This window comes from Taurulus bubalis, assembly GCF_910589615.1.
Source record: "Taurulus bubalis genome assembly, chromosome: 18".
Classification (NCBI taxonomy): domain Eukaryota; kingdom Metazoa; phylum Chordata; class Actinopteri; order Perciformes; family Cottidae; genus Taurulus; species Taurulus bubalis.
The window spans coordinates 5,468,770-5,488,962 of record NC_136606.1 but is presented as its reverse complement, the minus strand read 5'-3'; the positions used below and the strand labels follow the sequence as shown (position 1 = coordinate 5,488,962).

Sequence of the window (20,193 nt, the reverse complement as noted above, 5' to 3'; positions counted from 1 at the left end):
TTCACTCTGAGGAAAAAAAGTAAAATACAAATAAAATCTTGTTTGTAACATGATGTACTTGTGCCTTTTTTGGTAACTTATCAAACATCACAGCGGCTGAATTTTTGGATACAAATCTAAACTGCATGTTTAAAGGACAGTGCGAGTCTGCTTTATTACAGAGTTCAATGATAAAATCGACAACTCTTACTTCTGTCTGTGGAATATGAAGCTACAGCTAGTAGCTAGCTAGCTAGCTTAACTTTCTAGCTACAGCTAGTACCTAGCTAGCTAAACCTTCTAGCTACAGCTAGTACCTAGCTAGCTTAACCTTCTAGCTACAGCTAGTACCTAGCTAGCTAGCTTAACTTTCTAGCTACAGCTAGTACCTAGCTAGCTAACTTAACTTTCTAGTTACTGCTAGCTCAGCTGGCTCTGTCAGTCGATATTGTTTATTAAAACCCATTCAAAGTATAAAAACAAGTTATGGCTTTAAAACGGTAGCTGGCTGTTCCTCTGTTCAAAGCTTTGTGCATTTTTACCGCACAAACATGGAGACGTTTTAAGTCTCGCTCTCAGAAAGACAAGCGCATAAACTAATTTCCCCCCAAAAATGTAACAATCCCTCGGACAAATTAAAATACTTCATGAAAACTTTATTTTGCGGCTTTGATTATCACATGCAAACACCGCTCTGTCCACAGGCAGAGACGGTGAGAAGCCTTAGCACATTTCAGTAGAAAGGTAAATTATTACTTTTTTTATTAAAACATAATGGCTCTGGAAATATTAGTGCTATTGCAGATGCAAACATGTGTCCATTATATAGTACTCTATATCATTAATACATGGAAATGCAATTAAAATACTGCATTTTAATCTGAACTGTACAGCTATTGTATACAATTTACATAGATCTCAACCATTATTGATACTATCACTCACACAAAATCGTTCCACAATATTCGTACAAACATATTACATCACATTAAAATGATACAATAGAGAAAATCTCGACAGCGTAAACAACACGGTGACACTTGTTCTATATTAATAATCAGACGGCTGAGATTATCACCACTTCATGAGTCACTAGGTAGTATGATTAATGTTGATTTGGTCCTGTGCTGGAACAGTTATGCTACAGTATGTGAATGCGAGAAGCCATAATGACACCTACAGTATTAATGTACCCTCAGATGTTGAGGCACTTCTTCTATCTGAGAAACGGCGGTAAATGGTGAGCACTTCTTTGATGTAAAGCGCAGACTAATACGCAGCAGGGCGGGTGATGAAACCATGACGTCTAACCTACACGCAACATTTAGCGGCCACGCTAAACTCATTTGTACGGCTGAAATCTGGCCAGTCACGTCTTCGTTTGAGCCGGCTAAAAAGCAATAAATATTAAATTATCAGAATTTAAAAGAATCTCACACATCAATATATTGTTACATTCAATCATCCCCTTCTAAACAACACATTATATTATTATAGCAGCATTATCTGGGCAACTAATGAAAGATAATCGTGAAAATCTATAACCGCAGCAAGCGGTACGCTTAAAACAACAACGTATCGGGCTTATTTTATGTGCAACGCAGCCTTAGGTATGGAAGTAAATGAGAAACTGCCGCCGTTCAGGTTTATAAACACGCTAACAACATCACATCTGTATGTTCCCCCTCTCAAAACCAGTCATTAAAGAGACAACGAGCCCAGTACAGGGGCGGCGTCTTGAAAAGCTTGTATACACTCCATACATTCATGTTCCCATTTGATTCCACATCCACAGTATATCTTCCTCTCACTCTCATTTCACTCTAGTGCCTTCTTTATAGTGCAAAAGCAAATTACTGGGTTGTGAGTCTAAAGCAGGGGGGAGTTACAGCTGTTAGCAACCCAACCAGAGACGTGAGGAGGACTCCTCTTCATCGTCGATGCCCATTGGTGTTTGTGCGAGATCCGGTTCAGTTGATGCGCCTTGGAAGAGTGAGGAAAAGGAAAAGGAGTTACAGTGGACATTTATTTATTTTAATTATTATGACAAATTCAAACTTTTATTATTTTGGAAAAATAATACCTTCTCCTCCTCTGCAGGTACAGGCGAATAAGCCACTGGACCACGAATGGCCAAATAACGGCAAAGGCCAAACTGGTCGGAGAAATGTCGAAAGGCCACCAGGATGGTTTCTAGGAGGGAAAACAATCAGCATGACTTCATATTAAAATGGGTCGAAATCTTTTTAGTTTCCGCTAATGATCGTAAAAAATGTAATTTAGCTGAAACTTGTTTTGGTGTATAATTAAAAAGGTACATCATTTTTGTTAAAGTGCAATGTAGCTTAAAAGGTTTACCTGACTCCTCTTACTCCCCAGGGTTGATGCGTACGTTGCAGGGAGAGACGTTGATCTTGCCTGCAGAGAGCAAGAAATACATTTAAAAAATAAAAGTACATAAACTTTTGTCAAAAGAAAAAAAGGTAAAAACCATTAAAGTAGGTATGTTTGAGTTATTATCGGTCCTTAATGTTTCCAAAAGTCAAAGCACAAACCCCTTATCTTCTGTCCTGAAAACCTTAATATGATAGTTTTACACACGCGGTTGAGGAATACTAAATTAATAAATTACCACCTACTTTTGATACATTGGCAATTTCATCAACTGTTAGTGAATGTTGATCATTTTTAGAATGCTTTTACTTTCAATTTAAAAAACACAAGAGTAGTCCCAGGAAGTTGTTTTGAGCATTTGATCTCTAAAATATTACAAGATAGTAAAAAAATAAATACAAAAATGAATCTCTCAGGCTCAAATTGACGTATTTAAATGTTTAAATATTAGAGAAGGTGGAACAACAGAATGTGATGTTTTGGGGGCCCTTATTGCATATTCATGACATGTCTGACCTGGCTCGCGGTCAGAGCCTCCAGGGTCTGCAGCCTCTGCAGGACGCTCTGCATGTCCTCCTGCAGTCGGGCCAACGCCACCACTATCTGCTCATTCAGGCTCCCTCCAGGCGTCTCAGCTCCTCCCCAGCGGTCCCCGTCCCCATCGCCACCACCGTACATGGGCATCAGAGATCCAGAGCCGCCGCCATGAGAGCCTAAAAACACAGATATTATTAAAATGACCACAAAAAACACACAGTAGAAACGAGGTTATTCGCCCTGTAAAAAAAAATAAAAGACACGCTTACCCCGTCCTCTTCTGCTCAAAGAGCTGTCCGGCCTTTCTGCATTCAGCCTCTGTCTCTGTGACATTGCGCCACCGTTCTCTCCGTCTTCTCCTCCACACCTGATGCCCCGCGGTGCGCCGTGAACATCTGTCTGCGGCTCATCCAGAGGCGGCAGGCCGTGGTTCTCCTCTTCGTCCAGGTCGTCCAGAGAGCGGTTGTGCTCCGAGCTCTGGGGGGGAAGAGGCGCATTAAAAAACGGAGTCCGTGACGAGAGCCAAGTCCACTGCACTAAACAAGGAGCTTCGAGCTGTTGACTTGCCTCTTCTTGGCCGAACTGGTCCACAGAGTCACAGTAGACTTCGCTGTCTGAGTCGCTGGCCAGGTGGCTCGAACCAGACACTTCGACACCGGGATCTGAGACCAGCACAATAAACAGGGTTCATACACATTTTGACCAAAGGTTTTCCTTGACTTTAAACCAAATTTCCATTGTGAAATCTCGGTGTACACATGAAAAAGTGAGAAAATATAGTATTTAAACTAACAATAAGAATTCCAAAGCATACAGTATACCTTAAATGACACAAATGAATGAGACAATTGTTTGATTAAAAGAATAAACATTTAAAGATAGAATGTACGCCTGCTTATATTTTGAGCGTCTTTCTTTTAAAAGCATATTAATTATTTCAAACTCAGCGTAAATGAACGACACAAACATATTTTTTTTTTAAGGACTTTTCCAGGCGTTGAAATAACCATTTTAAAATTCCATGACCGTACGAACCCTGAATAAAAGCTCAGCATTGCAATGCAGAGTCAACCGTAGATAACAAGAGTGACATGGAGGGAGGCAGCGTTCACTTAATTTGGGAGCTTTGTGTGCCATTTTAAACAAAGCTATTCATTTAGTCCACCAAACGTGTCCCAGGAGGAGGTGAAGTGTTAAAATGGGAATGGAGCTCATCAGATTATCTGATCACGTGGTGCGCTGACACACCAGCTTGGGTCGAAGCAGGCAGAGGGGCAAGGCGGGTACAGAGTCCTCAGTCAAGATTTAAACGCTCCCTTACCCGCGTGGTGACCGTTGAGCAGGGTCTCTCCGACCGACCCCTCCTGGGAGATGCCGTTGTTCACGGCGGCCCTGGAATGGTGGCCGTTGGTCAGGTGGGTGATCCCGTTGGCCACTTTGCCGTTCGACAGCGGCGCCTTGTGTCTCCTGGCTGAACCTTTCTTCTTTGGCTGAGAAGCTGCGGATTTCTTGTCTGCAATGAAGCCCCAACGAAGAGAAACAAGCACGTCAACTAAACGTTTTCCTGACAATATTTTCTGACACGGTGTTTTATAAATTTTCTACCTTTTCTGACCTCCCGTATCACTACTTCTCCCTCTTCCTCCTCCTCTTCTTCTTCCTCCTCCTCTTCTTCTTCCACCTCTTCTTCTTGTGATTCTTCCGCTGACTTCAGCCTGGCAGGACGAGTCTCCAGGGTGCCGTTCATTTCCATCGTTCTGACGATGCTCTTTGCGATGCTCTTTGATGGCATTGAATTCAACATAGTGCCATACCCTGTGCAAAGAAACAGGGCTTAATTATAAAACCACATATACCAAAATACAACACCTCCTTTAAGGATACGTTTACTAATACTTTTATCTACATAATAATAATAACAAAAACTACTGGTTTACATGAGGTTTAGAGACACAGATGTCAACTCATTGTATACTACGTGGAAGGCTGTTTGGAGTCAAAGGAAATCTTACTTTTGTCAAGTAAGTTTCAGGAACTCAGTTAAGATTTTTATGAATCAAAAGAAAAGTTTCTACATTTGACAGCACTGCTAATAAGCGGCAAAAGCATCTGAGCTACAACACCAGACAAATACCAAACTACCACTGGACTCAAATGTTGACACAGGGATGTACTTGCCTTCCAGTTGCCTAGCAAACAGTGTCAAACGGGCTAAACATATGACAAAGAGGCAAATAATACAAAATTAAAAAAGGTTAAGCTCCGCATGCTGTTGTAGACATCACAAACAACAGTGAAAGAGCGGCGCTTGAAACCTACCTGTGCTCAGGTCTGATATCTGTGTGATCCTTTTCTTCTCGTCGATCAGCTCGTAGAACGGGCCGAGGACGCGCAGGAGCTCCTCCACCTCGTCCGTCATGGGCATGCCCTCCAGGATCTACGCACCGACAGAAACACGCTCACACGTTCAGAATGTGGCCATTTCTGGACAATAAGACGGATTGAATCTCCTGTAAAAGCGACATACCAGCTTAATTTCATCAACGTAGGCGGCCATTGCTGCTTCTTTTGGCATGTCTCCAAGAGAACTCCATGCATCCCTGAAACATCAGATTAAATAAAAACTGTATTGTTATTACTGTTTTTATAACAATTATCACATCACGTTACTCGTGTAACAACGTGTAAAGTGTCTAAATCATCAAGATTGGAGTTTCAACTTTGTCAAAAAGGCCAGTTTGTTTGAGGTAATCGTGCTCTTTGTCAGCTGAAGGTCAGAGGGCGACACAAATGTAACGAATCACTCGTAACTATAGTTATTCCATGACCACGTATTTTCACAAATGAAACGGGGCCATGTGGGGGAAGGAAAAAAGAAACGTGCAGCAAAAGTGGGTTAGAGGTTACAGTCCAGAGATCACCTCACACAACATGAGGCTAAAGACGGAGGAGCTGGCAGTCAGAAAACCCAGTGGAGGGAATTTGATCTCACTGTGCACAACATGCCCGAGTCGAAGTGGGGCAAAAGCAACAAGTTGCGCAATGTGAGCAAATCAATTCCAACACTCCACGATTCCTCCAGAATAAATATGTCATCGAACACTGTTGTATTAATGCAACTTGTGCTTAGTCAGCTTGACCCTTGAAGGACAAACTCCTGAAAGAAAGTCGTAATAGAAGAAACCACAGAGATTAGCGTAAATAAACACACTAATATTTCCCCCGTGGCACAAAGAACATAATAAAAACCTGTACACGTCTGGGCAACAATGACAACATATGGTTGTATATTTCCTTTAATCATTTACCATTTCGCTTTGCCAACCGCGTCCCAGAAGCCAGGTCGGGGGATATTGCACGAGCCCACAGTGGCTTGTTTATAGAAACTGTAGAACTTGAGCATCATGTCATTGGAGGGCTGGAAGGGACCTGAGGGGAGGAAATAAAAAAGGACATTTCACACTGAAAACATCTGCTTTATAAGCACTTATTCCTACCGCTGTCAGTCTCTTGTGCATCTGTGTAAAAGCTCCCAGACAACACAAGACACTCGGAAGTGGTTCCGCATTACAAATCTCTGCACACTGCAAGCAAAGTGGATTAACGTGAACCCAAAGGGACTTAACCGGGTCTGACGCCGTTAACTCACCATCGGGGGCCAGACTCTTGATCACTTTGACGGCGGCCTCGAACCTCAGCAGGGTCAGACGCGTCTCGTCGTCCACTCTGACGCTCTCCACCTCCATTGTGTCACACCGAGACGGTCAACACAAACACCTACAAAATAAACACACAGCACATCAAACACACCGCACGACAACAACTTAAATAACCCGACATTCACAGCCGCATTTATAGCAATTATAACGTATAAATCCAGACGTTGACAGCGTTATGTCTACTAACGTTATCTAAACTTGTAAGTTGCCGTTGTTGCTGTTGTTGTTGTTGTCGCCACCGGTAGGACACGGTTGTGTATCTAACTAGGACACATCGTCTGCTATGCGACACGCCATTAAATGCCCCCCGATACCTGCGCTGAAAAACGGCGTACGACGTGACGTGCTGTCGACGGAAACCCTGGAAACCCTTCGCGCTTACCGTTAAAGTCAACGGCTTTATCTGTTTGGCAGAAGGAGACCCGTCTTTAGCCTTCGACCAGACGCCATGAACGGTGTAATGAAGCCAGACGTAGGTGTAGTATGGGAGTTGTAGTTTTCGACTGCTTGTCGATATTTTCCTACAAGCTCCACAATCCTTCGCGTCTGCTTCAACGGTCGGGTGGAGAGATTGAAAATGTAGGCTGAGTAAATAAAAAAACTATGAAGAGGTGATTTGTAAGAAGTGCTGTCGAATTCATAACGTGAAGCCACCATAGCTACAGATCTATGTAAAACTACATTTACCACAATGCTCTAGTCAGGATCCATGTTTTATTCTACACTTGGAAGTGTGATGGTAGACGGAAGCAAATAAGCAGGAGATCTCACTGTGTCTTAATTTCTGAGGACCGCAAATCGTTGTAAGATAACTAGATAAGAAAAGAGTTCATTAACGTGTTCATCAATCGACATGAATGATGCCTAAATCATTTACAAATATCAGAATCAGAATCAGCTTTATTGTTTACACATACATGGAATTTGACTCCGGTTTCACTTAGCTCTTTGTATTTATACACAATATACATAAACAAGATAAATATAAAAAAAAGACAAAAAAGACATTAAAGACAACAATAGTCAAAAAAGTGCAAAATATAAATTTTTCTCTGAAAATTAGCAAAGTAACCCTGAACATATAAAAATAGAAATCCCACCCTCATAATGTATGCAGTCATGTTTGCCCCATGGGGACCTTGACCTTTCTGTTGCTATTTAATTTATTTTGTCTTTTATGTTCATTAAATGTTTAAAAAAAAAAACTAATACATAGTTTTCAATAATAATGATGAATGCCGCTTTGGCTTAGCATAGACTGGAGGTCAAAGAAATATTCAATCATGCACTCAAATATACAAAAAGTACCAACGCATAATTATGCAGGGTGGCCCATTGCAGAATAAGATTGCATATTATGATCATTTATGTAGTAATGTGTGCATCACTATACTTTTGCAGCTGATAAGGATGGAAGTTATTTCAGCTACTTGTACTTACTTTATCTGCTTCATAGCTTATGTCTTTCCTAATATTAAGTCATAATTTAATAGCTGATTATATTTGTGTCTGTTAATCCGAACACACAAAGTACTTAAAGATATTAAATAAACGTAGCAGAGTAAAAAGCACCATATTTACCTCTGATATGTTATACAGTAAAGTTGCAGAACACTGAAATACGTCATGCAATTAGTTACTCTTCACCAATTCAGTGCATTGTATTATATGTGTTTCTATATTATGTATTTCTTTATTGTAAATGTTGTGTTTTCCCTTCATATTTTCTATGTACTTCCCTCCCAGCGAAACATATTTCACAAGAATGCACTTGTGTAACACAACTGGTCCCGCTTTTAAACCACAGAGTGACTACTCCTCCGCAGCACACGCGATCTTCGGGAATAAGGTTACGCCAAAGCGAGGGCAGGAATCCCACAATAGCAGGCGGAGGATCTTTTTTCTTTTTTTCTCTGTAAGCAGAGCTGAGCTGGTTTGCCGTTTCAATCACAGGGACGGCAGAGGGGAAGGGAGGCTCTGCGGGGAGATGTAAGATGGCAGAGCTACAAATGTTGTTAGAGGAAGAGATTCCTGCCGGTAAAAGAGCACTCGTGGAGAGTTACCAAAACCTCACAAGAGTAGCGGACTACTGCGAAAACAACTATGTTCAGGTAAGAGAGTTGGCTCGCGCGTTATCTTCAACCGCCGTTTTTTTTTTTTTGGTCGCGAAACGCTCGGGATTGAACCGGTTGTTGGGACAGGAAATGTGGATAAAGAAGCTGGAAACGATCCCCTCCGCCCAAAGCTTTGTACGAACAGTTGGATGCTTTCATAACTGTGGGACATTTCTCCATCGAGCATCAGTCCGCACCATTAATCACATTTATCCCGTTTACACAGAGGGTGTGTCTACTTTTTCATATTAGTATTACACTGGGTCGGTTAAAAAAAAAAAAAAAACAGCTCCCACTCTCACTGCTGATAGGGAGGCCTGTGTGTGTGTGTGTGTTTTTTTTTTTTTTACAGCAGCAAGTTTTAGCTGCCAAATACATCAATTTGTTTTAAATTGATTTTGAAAGACACCGACAAAGAAAGTTACTCCAGTTTGTTTCGCCTTAGTTGACGCGGACGTTGCTTAAAAATGTTTTAACTACATTTGTGGGGAAACTAAACGTCGCGCTAACACTACACACGTCTGCATGAATATTATAGTAACACATCAGTCCATTACAGTCCATAGGGTCATTAAACTCACCATTTAATACCACAAAAAGGTCCCCATTGGGATACTACAGGGGTATTACAGTGCAGGCATATAGTGTCTACATTATGGGCTTGTAAGCACTCAGTGGAAATGCTATAATGTCTTTTATTGTTGCTGCGTGATTCTTTAGCCATTAATAAACAGCTTCTAATACCACATTAAAACATAATATATGCATGGAAATCTGTGGAAGGCCCCTTGTTTTTTGCCCAGGCTTAATGGAGAGAGCTCATTGAAGATCATTCAGCTGGGTTGAGGAATGCAATGCCATTGTTAGTTGATCAATAAAGGTTGGAGGTATTGATTTTTCTCAACTTATTCATGGGAACAGCTCGGCCCTTTTATGTAGCTTCACATCTGTCTTTTAGTTCAGTTCTTCTTACATAAAGTAGCTATTTAATTAAAGTAATTTAAGGATTATTTGCATGTAAATGTGTGTCATAATGAAACTCAACCACGGTGTCACAATGACCACAGATCTTTAAAAAAAACGAACATTTTAGCATGACATATTCGTGGTAAACCACATCTAAAATAAGCCAGAGAACAAACTGAGTGACAGGCGAACAGTGGTTGGGTGGGAAAACATTTCTTCAGCAGGAAGTCAACCCACCGTGTCGGCTACAGAGAGGGTGTGTCCACTCCAGCTGTACTCCCCCAGGACTCCCTGTAATTTAGTTGGGTTTGTCTTTTTCTGTGTCCTCCTCCGGGGATTTGGCGTTGTGCAGCTGAGCTCTGTGCCAGTTGTAACCCACGCAAACACAACAGAACGAGAAGGTTGTCATCTTTGTCCCACATGAGCCCTAAAACAAAGTTATACCCCTCTGCTGCTGCATGTATGTATCATGTGTAGTTCATATACAGGGGTATACATGTGTGGATCTTTGTTATGGATCTTGTTACAAACGGATTCCCCAAACCGACACAGTATTGATAAGCCTTTTATAAAAGCAGAAGCATTGGCATGTAGTCGTCTTTTGAGCAAATCTTTTGCAGCACGACAGTGTTTTTTGGAAATTTTTGAAGGCCAGTTGCTGATATCTTTTAGTCTCCACCATAGTTGCCAATGCAGCCCATGTTTGTTGCTGATATTTGCACTTTTTCATCTAAAATGACACTTCTGGCCACTTCTTGTATTAACTGACCTCATTTTAATGTCCGTTTGCTTTCGGTAAATAGAAGAGGATCCAAAAATTGTATTTGGCTCATAATGGGGATAAAAATCTCCACTAATACCCAAACGAATGGTGTAAAACGTGTACACAAATAGTCATTTTGACAAAAAGTCATTTTTATGTGGCCGTGGATGAAGTGTACAGCATTGGCTCTAACATTTAACTAGAACAATCTTGATTCACGAGTCAAAACCCATTTTGTGATTCTGTTCTGTTTTAGCAGAACGTCTTGTTTTTAAAAGCGCTGATGTAAAAAAATCAGGATTTTAAGCTTTTCGGCACTCGTGTGAAGCGAGTGTCAGACTAACAGTGCACTTTTCATAATCCCTCTCTGTCTGCTGTAGATATTCTCTCTCTCTCTCTCTCTCTCTCTGCCTCTGATAGAAAAAAACACACACACACACACACAAATACTGTGTACACTCTGCAAACCGCGCACATATCAACATGCCTCAGCTTGAATCCGCTCGTCCTTTCAGCGCTCCTCCTTCACATTTACATCTCTTCTTCTTCTTCTTCTTCTTCTTCTTCTTCTTCTTCTTCTTCTTCTTCTTCTTCTTCTTCTTCTTCTTCTTCTGACTGAGTGCAGCTCAGCAGATTGAAGCAGATGGTGAAAGCGCTGTTTAACCAAAGACACAGATCACTGCCCCACTTTCTCAACTTGATAGGGACTTTTGTGTGTCCAAGGGAGTGTTTTCACACGTGTGTGTTTTGTGTGTGTGTAGTCTCTGACACACCGACAGGTCAGAGTTATGTTTCCTGTTTGCCCCGTTGGCTCTGGAGAATGACTCCCTGGAAATGCCTTCCCTCTGCGTCAGGAAGTGGCTTCATAACAGAGCCCACAAACACCCTTTTAGATTACATTAGTCTGATTTAATTTGGGGGGTTTTGTATTTTAATATGCTTCTGTTTATATATTCTACTCTGTTTATATATTTCCACTCGCGTTTCTTTTGTTGTTTAATTGATGCAAGTCAGTTTGTTTAACCTCTGTGACAAGGACGCATACACACTGTATGCAAAGTGGGCCACCCGGTCACGTTGGCAGCCGGCTGCTTTGTTAAACACGGTAACGCTGTAGTTCATGTGCCATCAGTTTGGCTCGAGCCGCATTTGATGTTTGTGGAGCTAAAAAAATGACTTGTTGACTGACGGAAAATCAATTTGCAACGATTTTTGAAAATGTATTTCACTTTTTTTTCCAAATGCAGCTGCCGGTGTGTGAAGATTTGCGGCCTTGGTTTTGTCATGTGAAAGTAAATATTATATCTTTGGGATTTGTACTGACAAAGACTGAACAAGAAATTTGAAAACTTTTTAAATATAGAAAAAGGAAACTATCAAAAACTGCCATCACCTGAAACCAGGTCAGATTGTCTTTGAGCTTTTAAAAAAATATATATTTTGAGCAGCCATTATAATTTTGTTGAGTTTTGTGCTGCATTTTAAGTTTAATTTCATGATCAATTAATCTCTCAATGATCATGTGATCTATTAAAATATATGGAATGATATCTAGAATTGTTTTCCTTTTTTTTAAAATGATTCATTGATTATTTTTTTTTAAACTATAAATGAATCATCTGTTGAACAAAGAAAACTAAATACTGTATAAGTGCAAGATGATTCTTTTATGACGGCTTCAAACACATTTGGCGGCTTAAATAATCGAACACTTTTTCCATCATGTAGGTGGTATATTTCTTTGAAATTGATTGTTGAATAAACAGCATACGGTAACCAGGAATGGGGAAATAGAAGTGGCGAGGTCATATGCCGGATCAGATGCAGTGTTGCAAGCTCAGGACATGTGACGCCTGCTGAGCCAGCACGATGCCCACTTCTGGTTCTGCTCCAAAATTAGCACTCTTTTGAAACTCACTCTTTTGAAATGCCGGCTGATGTGTTCGTAATGAATGCCGGTAGCTCCCTGGTTATCTCGGACACCTTTTTGAATGCACCTGTCCTGTGCTGCTTTCCACCAGGTGAATTAATGAGAGTTTCTCCCCCTGAAGGGAGTAGGCGGCTTCTTTTTTCTTCATGTTTTTCTATAACACAGTTCTGTCTCTCTTGGTTACTCTGAGGCCTCGTGTCCTGTCCTTCTTTTCTCCAGCTTTCTCACACTCTTTTCACCCAGCATGTCGAGGCCTAGCGGCTCTCCGGCCCACCAGACGGGCACCCGTTCATCCTTTCTGACCACCTGTCACTCCTTCGCCCTCAGCCGACGGGCGCTGGTTTGAGTGTCGGACTGATCTGTCACAGTCCTGTTGGAGTGTAGGAGTTAAGAAAAAAAAATATCCGGCTCATACGGAAGCAGTGTCCGCTTCTTCACACTGCTCAGCTTGAAACGTGTGAATAATCCACCCAATTTTACACCCTCTGTGTCAGCGAGCTGACTCGGCAAACTGGAAAAAAAACATATATTTACATTTGTGTTTATTTGTTTATCAACTCAGTTTGTTTTCAGGTTCTTTCTGCCTGAACCACTTAAGAAGTCGACCCCAAAGAAAGGTGAATTACGCCACGCGCAGACTTTGCCTTTGTGGCTCCTCTCCGACATACTGAAGGCATTTTTAATTGTGCGCTGGCGGTTCTTCAAGGTCGGGTGTACCTTATGGCCTTTCCGTCAGCCTCCATCTGCCCCCGGAGGACTTAGTATTCACGTTCGCTCGAGGAAGAATAGAAGTTGTTAAGTCTGCAGGTTTTTACTCATTCGCGACACGTCCCAGAGTCACTTTCGCCGCCGTGTCCGTCGCCACAGGTGGCTTGTGCCGGCGCTAAGTTTCATTTTTAAAAGTTTGAATAGGTTGTTGAGAAGATATCAGTTGTATTTTTTTTTAACTGCAATGTTAAAAGAGAATTTCTGGTGTTTTCTGGTGTGCATTTTGAGTTTTGTTGGCATCTAACCCATACTGAACTTTTGATATGTTCATAATATATACTTTTTTTGTCAATCAATGACATGCATGAAATATGTAGAAAAGTTTAAACATGGTAAAACAATAAGATATTAGATGTGTAAAGTGTCAGGGTTATCTGTGCGGACGTAAAATGAGGGAACTTGATAATCTCGATGCCGAACTAACTGAGAAGTAAAGCATTTTTATGATTCAACGCCACAGCGTGGTTGTCAAAGGTGAGGCTGTAACTGCCGTACAGGGACATTGTCATGGGAACAAACATGACCTTACCTGTCAGTTTACGTAGCAGAAGCACCGCGAATGAACTGCAAAACGCCAGTTTTACGACCTAGTTTAGGATTCAGGCTTTGTGTGTTTGATTTAATTCAAACTAGTTAAACGTTCGTTCTTATGCACCTAGCTGCCTGCGGTAGTGGCCCCCAATCGGTATTGATTTCCCAAGTAAGTGGTGAGTAGAACGATCCCCTGACCAGTAGTCATGGACAAAATAAAGGGAACGAGACCCGGTACTTCTCTGTAAGGACGTGAACTTTGACCTTCCATGTGATCACGTCTGATCACATTTAAATGTCATCAAATTGCAGTCGCAGCGGTAATAAAAAAGTGACAGAAGCCATAACAAGATGAGTCCTCATCTGTTTATTTTCACTTTTATCACAGTGCTTTATGGCAGAAGGAATTAAAAGACCAAGAAATAGCCGGAGTCGCACTCGATCGGACCCTGAACGCGTCTTTTCTAATCTCACCCGTACTGGTTCTCCGCTTTATTCCCAGTCAGCGGTCAGACAGCCACTTCGATGCAGCTTCCCAGAGAGCACCAGCTCTCGGCCGCCGCACTTAGCGCGCCATGTCCGGTCTGCGGCGGTCGATACAAAGAGCCACGCGACCTCCACGGCCTTCCAGTCGGACTCGTACCCGTTCTGCTCCGGACCAGAATCGACACCGCTGCTGCTGTTCACCTTCCATTTCTTTTTCTAGCCCGACCTGTCAGTTCACAGGAAAAACAAATCCTCGGCTCCTCTGGTACAGCCTGTTTGTTTTTATTCCCCCGTGCACTCCTGACACTGTAGCTCTCTAGCAACACTTTGGAGACCGATTACATGTTGCAGGATTCCAAACATTCCTGAAGGTGTGTTTAAAAAAAAAAAAGCTTTTCCCCTTTGGACAAGTGGGAGCACATGAACTCAAATGTGTTGTCGGCTATACACACTGAGTGATGTCGCCATGTATTGCCAAACGTTCATACATGTTTGGACTCCTTTTTATTTCATGTAAAGAGGGCGAAGTTTTGTCATTGTGCCAAACTTTGAGGGATGATTCAGTTGAGTTTTGATGTCTTACTTCGTCAGATTTTCTGTTAGTCACGGAGGAATACTAATTTAGTCCTTTTGCTATTTATGCTCCAGCATTCTGGGTGGAGGGGAGGCTACACCACCTCTGACCCCTTTTTTTCTCCAAAGAGAGGAAGTCTGGGCTTTTCCTTCAGCCAACCCCCCGGAAGTTAGCATCAAGTTAGAAGTGTTAAACTGCCAACTCGACTCTGAGTTTTGAGACTCATTCCTGGCACCGCCTTGTTTTCTGAAAAAAACAAAAACATATTTGCATTACAGTTGCGGTTGTTGGCTGTTGGTTACCTTGCCAGACTGGATGGGTGACGGAACGAATTCTAAGTATTTATCCAGTTCAGCGCTTCAAAAGGTTCCCAAGAAACACATCCATTCTTGTGACTGCCACTCCCTTCTCGCTCACGAACATCCAGCGGTTGCAGTCGAACGTTGGCCTCGCCGGCCCCGTGTTTCTGCTCTGTTTGATTACCTATCTTTCCTCAGCTCCCAGCTACAATCTCACTTTGTGTACACGGGCCGTGCATTCCTCTTAACTCCCTTTTTTCCTGTTTTAAAACCCAGCGGAGGTGCTGACAGGCTGTCTAACTCTGCCTGGATATTCCGCAGTGTCTCTGTCATTACTCGGCTCACAAATATGAGATGAAGTGCCCCAGGAGCCCTGGAGCTCTCTGGGAGCGCTCACCTCATTCTCTGCAATCTCCTGTGGTGGTGTACTACACTCAAGCTCTCCAAGGCTGTTATTTACCTTTTCATACTGAGCTTGCACTCATTTTGTCCCCCCCCTCCCCCTCTTGGCTAGTGTCTCATCTCTGTTTGTATCCACGTTGACAATGGGAGTCACAGGGACTAAAGATGCTTGGGCACTGAACAACAAATCTGGTTAGTTTGCGGATTTGTCCGCCTTCTGATGCGTGAACAAGTGAAAGGACGACGGCGGCTTTAACTGGAGCAGACGGCACTAAGATGCCGCCAGCGGCGACGCAATCAAGTGTCTCATCCGTCCTCCCCGACGGCCACCGCTGACCTCGCGTCAGATCCGGAGGCAGCTCGTACAGCTTGGGCCCGTTTGTCCAGAAGTGCAGAGAATTTCAAGGGCCGGACTTCACCACTGAGCGTGTTGACTCTTTAAGTAAATGTGCAACTGATCGTGCCGACTGAGCTCTGGATTTGAAGAATTACAGTTGTATGATCGGCACGAGAGGCTTAAGATTTAACCTCACGGAAACCAGGAAAGGAAGGTTTCTCCGTTCAGTGTTTCTACTTTCTTGACCAATTAAATCGTATTAAATTGTGGCTGCGCTCACTGGGGAAATAAAAACTTTAGTAGCAGGGATGACTGTTAATAGTGTTTGGTGGCCTAGTTTAACAGCTCTAGATTTTCAACTGATATAGACTCGTCATCTTGTGCTGCTGCATCATCTTGGAGATGGTGAGAGACCAAATGTGTGATCGTTGTGGGCTCGCTGTTGCAAAACACACTCATTCTTTCCTCTTCAATTGATATGAAACCATGTCCCTTTTTGTCTCAAAATGAAAGCCAGTCAATCAGTTTTATAAATAACAACCGTTCACGCAGAATGTATGATGAGCGTGCAAAAGGATTGGACACGTTTAAAAAAAATGCATCAATTGCAGACATTGAACAACTCGGCCTGAGCGACATCACATGTCGTGCTTTGTGTGGAGGCGCAGACCACCTTGAATGAATGTGTTTGTAAGAAATGCAGGATGTTAAATAGTATTTCTTTACACGCCACAGTTCAGCATTTGTGCGACCGAAAGCATCAATGGTGCTGTTTGTCTCTTGCACTTTCCCAGCTGCAAGATATTAACAAAAACAAGTTAAGTGTGCAGTTTCTTTGAATGTAAAACTGCGATTTGCGATGCGAATCGCCATATTTTAATACGGAGTTTCTACAAATGAATCTGGGGTGCAAATGACCTTTTCTTTACATGTTACAGTTTGTGTGTTCAGTAGCCGCAGTGTCAATGGTGCTGTTTATCTGTGCTCTGCAGCTGCAAGATATTGACAAAACCAAGTTAAAGGAATACACGAGCAGTTTAGTATAAAAAACAGAAGACGCCAAGATACCCATCAACTGAAATTCAGGAACTAAAATTGGTGTCCCTTGTTAATTGTGCAGTTTAATATTACAGTTGCCTTTTTGGATTGTAAATCGCAGTGATGGTCGGTATTTCATTTTTTTGTGCAGCGCTTCTACAATTTCTTTTTCTAGGACTTTGAATGGATTCGCTTGCAGGAATAATATTCTATGGCTGAGAAATTCTACTAGTTTTCAGCAACATAAACACAATCTCACAGGCAGCTTTATATGTAGGCCAGCAGTTCTGCACAGGCAAGCATATGTTGTCCAGTAATCTGTTGGGGAAAAACTGCATCCCTTTGCTTTTTTTTATATACAAATGGCTGATGCACGTAAGGCTGTTTTTGTTTGTTTGTTTTTTGTGTCGTACATTTCCCTGCAGCTGTTACTCTGTCTACCACTGCTGCATGTTGCAGTGTCACTACTAGGTGTCTGCGTGTGCACATGAATGAACGGACCTTTTGCTCCGGGGCCCTCTGGAGGAATCTCTCCTCCCTCTCGGTGTGTTGTGTTATCGCGCATAACACATCTGCTGCTCTGATTGCCGCTAAAAAAGAAACGCATCCAAACGCTGCCGTCCCCTCAACCTGGCCGAGGTCGGCCCGGCGCAGCAGCCCTGCAGGTCAGGGGGTTTTAGCCGGACGGATTGCTTTCGGGATTAGTTAGGCGCTGCCACGGGGAATCAGCAATGTGACATGCAGTGGGTGACATGGTTGTTGTTTTGCCCGTCCGCTTGCCCCTCTTCTTAATATGACCAAAATGTTTTGCCCTCTAACCACGACTAGCACTAATGATCTCCTCCACCAGCACCTCCCCCCCTCTGCTACGGCAGCCTGGTATCAAAGCCCAGCGTGGCCCTCCAGGCAGCGGTGGGATTGGGAAGAGCCCGCAGAGATCAAACATGATGGCTCAGTTTGGCTCTTCTCATCAGCCTGTTTGATGTGCGGTGCAGAGCTCCATTACCGCACGTTCTCTGGTTCAACCAATTTTTGAGACTGTCGGTGTGTTGCTCAATAATATTGAAGAAGAATGGAAAACCCAAACTGTACCAGAATAGTATGGGTTGTAGCTTATGTCAGCTCAGTCAACATTATTAAACCAGCCACTCATTGTCTTTGTTGCGAATGTTAAATGAGCTTCTGCCGAATACATTTAAACCAAAAAAAAAAAAAAAAAACGCCGAAATGTTTTCAGTATCAAACATTCGTGGCCTGTTTTCAGAAGCATCAGAACTTTACCGGCTGGCTAGTTAGCTGCAAAGCCAACAAACAACTAAGCTAACTAGCCAGCAACCTAATTTAGTGTAGAAACTACTTGCGGCCTTTTAATGCTAATGTGAGCTTCTACTAAATACATAAAAGATTAGTCCACCAAAACTTGGTGGACTAACATGTTTTGAGTATTAAACAGTTACTAAAGTATTCAAGGTGCCCCGCTAAAAGTTTGTAGCGACGTTAGCTTAAAATCTTTGTAGAAAACGTTCACTGTACTTTTCGCAATAATAACAAATTCCAGCAGCAATGACCCGACTTTTCAAAACCACAGCTGAAGGATAATGTACTTCCTCTCGATCTTTTAATAACAATATGTTCACTTCTATTTTTGCCACACTAAATATTCAGCTTATTTTTGTCGCTAGTGCAGTTAGCTGTTTGCATTTTTCATTTGTGACCAAACAAACATAATAAGGTGCTACAAAAGTAAACTGTTTAGTGTACTAGCAATGAACAGAAACTTTTAAGCCCAAAAGTGACTTGCAAAATCATACTTTGTCATAACAAATAAAAATAATATGCCAAGTATGTTAAATTCTATCAAGCTGGCCAAATTAGCTGTTCTCAGTCCGTTCCCAGAGCCTCCAATATGGCTGCTGCAGGATGAGTTACATCATCTCAAATCTCCCCAGAGAGAGAGCGAGGTATCTGGGGAGTGAACGTTTGGGTGGGAAAAGGATGCCGTGGCTGCTCTGTTGGCCCGAATCCATCACAAACCTGACCTGGATAGAAGATGAATGTGAATGTTATGCGATAATAACGTAACTGGGTTTCCCATTCAATCTTTTTATTTATTTATTCTTTCTCTAATCCCTTTTCATGCACAGGCCCAGGACAAGAGGAAAGCTCTGGAGGAGACCAAAGCCTACACCACCCAGTCCCTGGCCAGCGTGGCCTACCAGATCAATGCCTTAGCCAACAATGTACTGCAGCTGCTGGACATCCAGGCCTCGCAGCTGCGGCGCATGGAGTCCTCCATCAACCACATCTCCCAGGTCAGAAATACACAAACACAAACACACACACACACACACACACACACACCACAGACCATACAGCTGTGAAGAATGGTACCCCACACTTCCCACTTCTCCTCTCACTTTCACACAGACTCTTGTTATTTTCACAGTGCGAGGCCTTCTGTAGTCTCCATGGTTCCTTTTTAATGGTCGGTATTTGGTATCGGTCTTGCACAAGCGTCTGACTGGCTGTGTGTTTGGTTAAATGACTGGTGCTCTGTTTGCCTCTCCTTTATGCTCTGGTCGTCTTTGGAGGGGTGCAAACATTATAAAATATTTGGCACAATCACTCTAAGTTGTAGTTATTGGTCTGTAATACTACTGTGCAGCCCAAACACACAGACACCACTGTAGACTGTGGTGTAGTATAGTAATATCTGATATTTAAAACATCTGTTATTATGTTAATTATGTGGCTTATTTGACAGACAGAAATAACCACACATACCATATATACATATTTTGAGCTAAAACAAGAATAAATCAGACTAACTGTGCAATATGATAACTGTGCTTTGGTTTTTAATATCATTTTTGCATTCATGTGACTTGATTTCAGTTATTTAGGCAACCAAAAACAGATATTCCTGTCTGGTTATTGTATCTATTTAGAATTGCTCAGTCCCCATTAAGGTGTTGCTACAAGTTTTGACAAATAAGTGCAGGTCTCAATTACATGTCGGGTAACTTTTGCCAACATCTAACACATTATAATGGTTAGATTCTCCACAATTCAGTCCAGTTCATTTAGTTCACCGTAACCAAGGTGATCAACATAAATGAAAAGAAAGGGGCGACTTCCTTCTGTTGAAGTGGTCATAAATCCTGAATAAGTCTCCATTCCTTAAATATTTTTGTCAACTGATCAAATGAATCAAGTTGAATCAATCAATGAATCAACAGTTTTTCATGAGAATCAATAAGTATAAACTTCTGAATATTGTCAGACGACAAGCAGGTGGGTTTTTAGAGGAAAAGTAGAGGTGTTGTGTCGGTACGCCGCACTGTTACACAAGTAAT

At 42.2% G+C, this 20,193-nt stretch overlaps 2 protein-coding genes across 4 annotated transcripts in view; one reads left to right on the top strand and one right to left on the bottom strand.

Moving 5' to 3' along the window:
- Positions 1-626: 626 nt before the first annotated feature.
- Positions 627-7,077, bottom strand: acbd5a (acyl-CoA binding domain containing 5a). The gene is made up of 13 exons (XM_079234222.1): positions 7,012-7,077; positions 6,560-6,687; positions 6,219-6,339; positions 5,438-5,510; positions 5,230-5,347; positions 4,516-4,725; positions 4,232-4,423; positions 3,478-3,572; positions 3,180-3,387; positions 2,890-3,086; positions 2,338-2,397; positions 2,063-2,172; positions 627-1,962 (listed from the first exon to the last, which is right to left on the bottom strand). The coding sequence occupies exons 2-13, from the start codon at positions 6,654-6,656 to the stop codon at positions 1,950-1,952; spliced, it is 1,494 nt and encodes a 497-aa protein (XP_079090348.1). The 5' UTR covers positions 6,657-6,687; positions 7,012-7,077; the 3' UTR covers positions 627-1,949.
- A 1,529-nt stretch (positions 7,078-8,606) lies between these two features.
- abi1a (abl-interactor 1a) overlaps positions 8,607-20,193 on the top strand; it is a 41,608-nt gene continuing 30,021 nt past the window's right edge. For all 3 annotated transcript variants that reach the window (XM_079234542.1, XM_079234541.1, XM_079234543.1), the window contains exons 1-2: positions 8,607-8,740; positions 18,982-19,149. In XM_079234542.1, coding sequence (XP_079090668.1) covers positions 8,624-8,740; positions 18,982-19,149 — 285 coding nt within the window. In that variant the 5' untranslated portion in view covers positions 8,607-8,623. The remainder of the gene's footprint in view (positions 8,741-18,981; positions 19,150-20,193) is intronic.

Excerpts from the sequence above, each read along its gene's own strand:
- acbd5a (XM_079234222.1), bottom strand. The coding sequence starts at position 6,656 with ATGGAGGTGGAGAGCGTCAGAGTGGACGACGAGACGCGTCTGACCCTG. Across the intron at positions 4,424-4,515 it reads GATACGGGAGGTCAGAAAAG|ACAAGAAATCCGCAGCTTCT; the intron begins GTAGAAAATTTA and ends GCTTCATTGCAG. Across the intron at positions 3,087-3,179 it reads TTTGAGCAGAAGAGGACGGG|GCTCTCATGGCGGCGGCTCT; the intron begins GTAAGCGTGTCT and ends CTGTGTTTTTAG.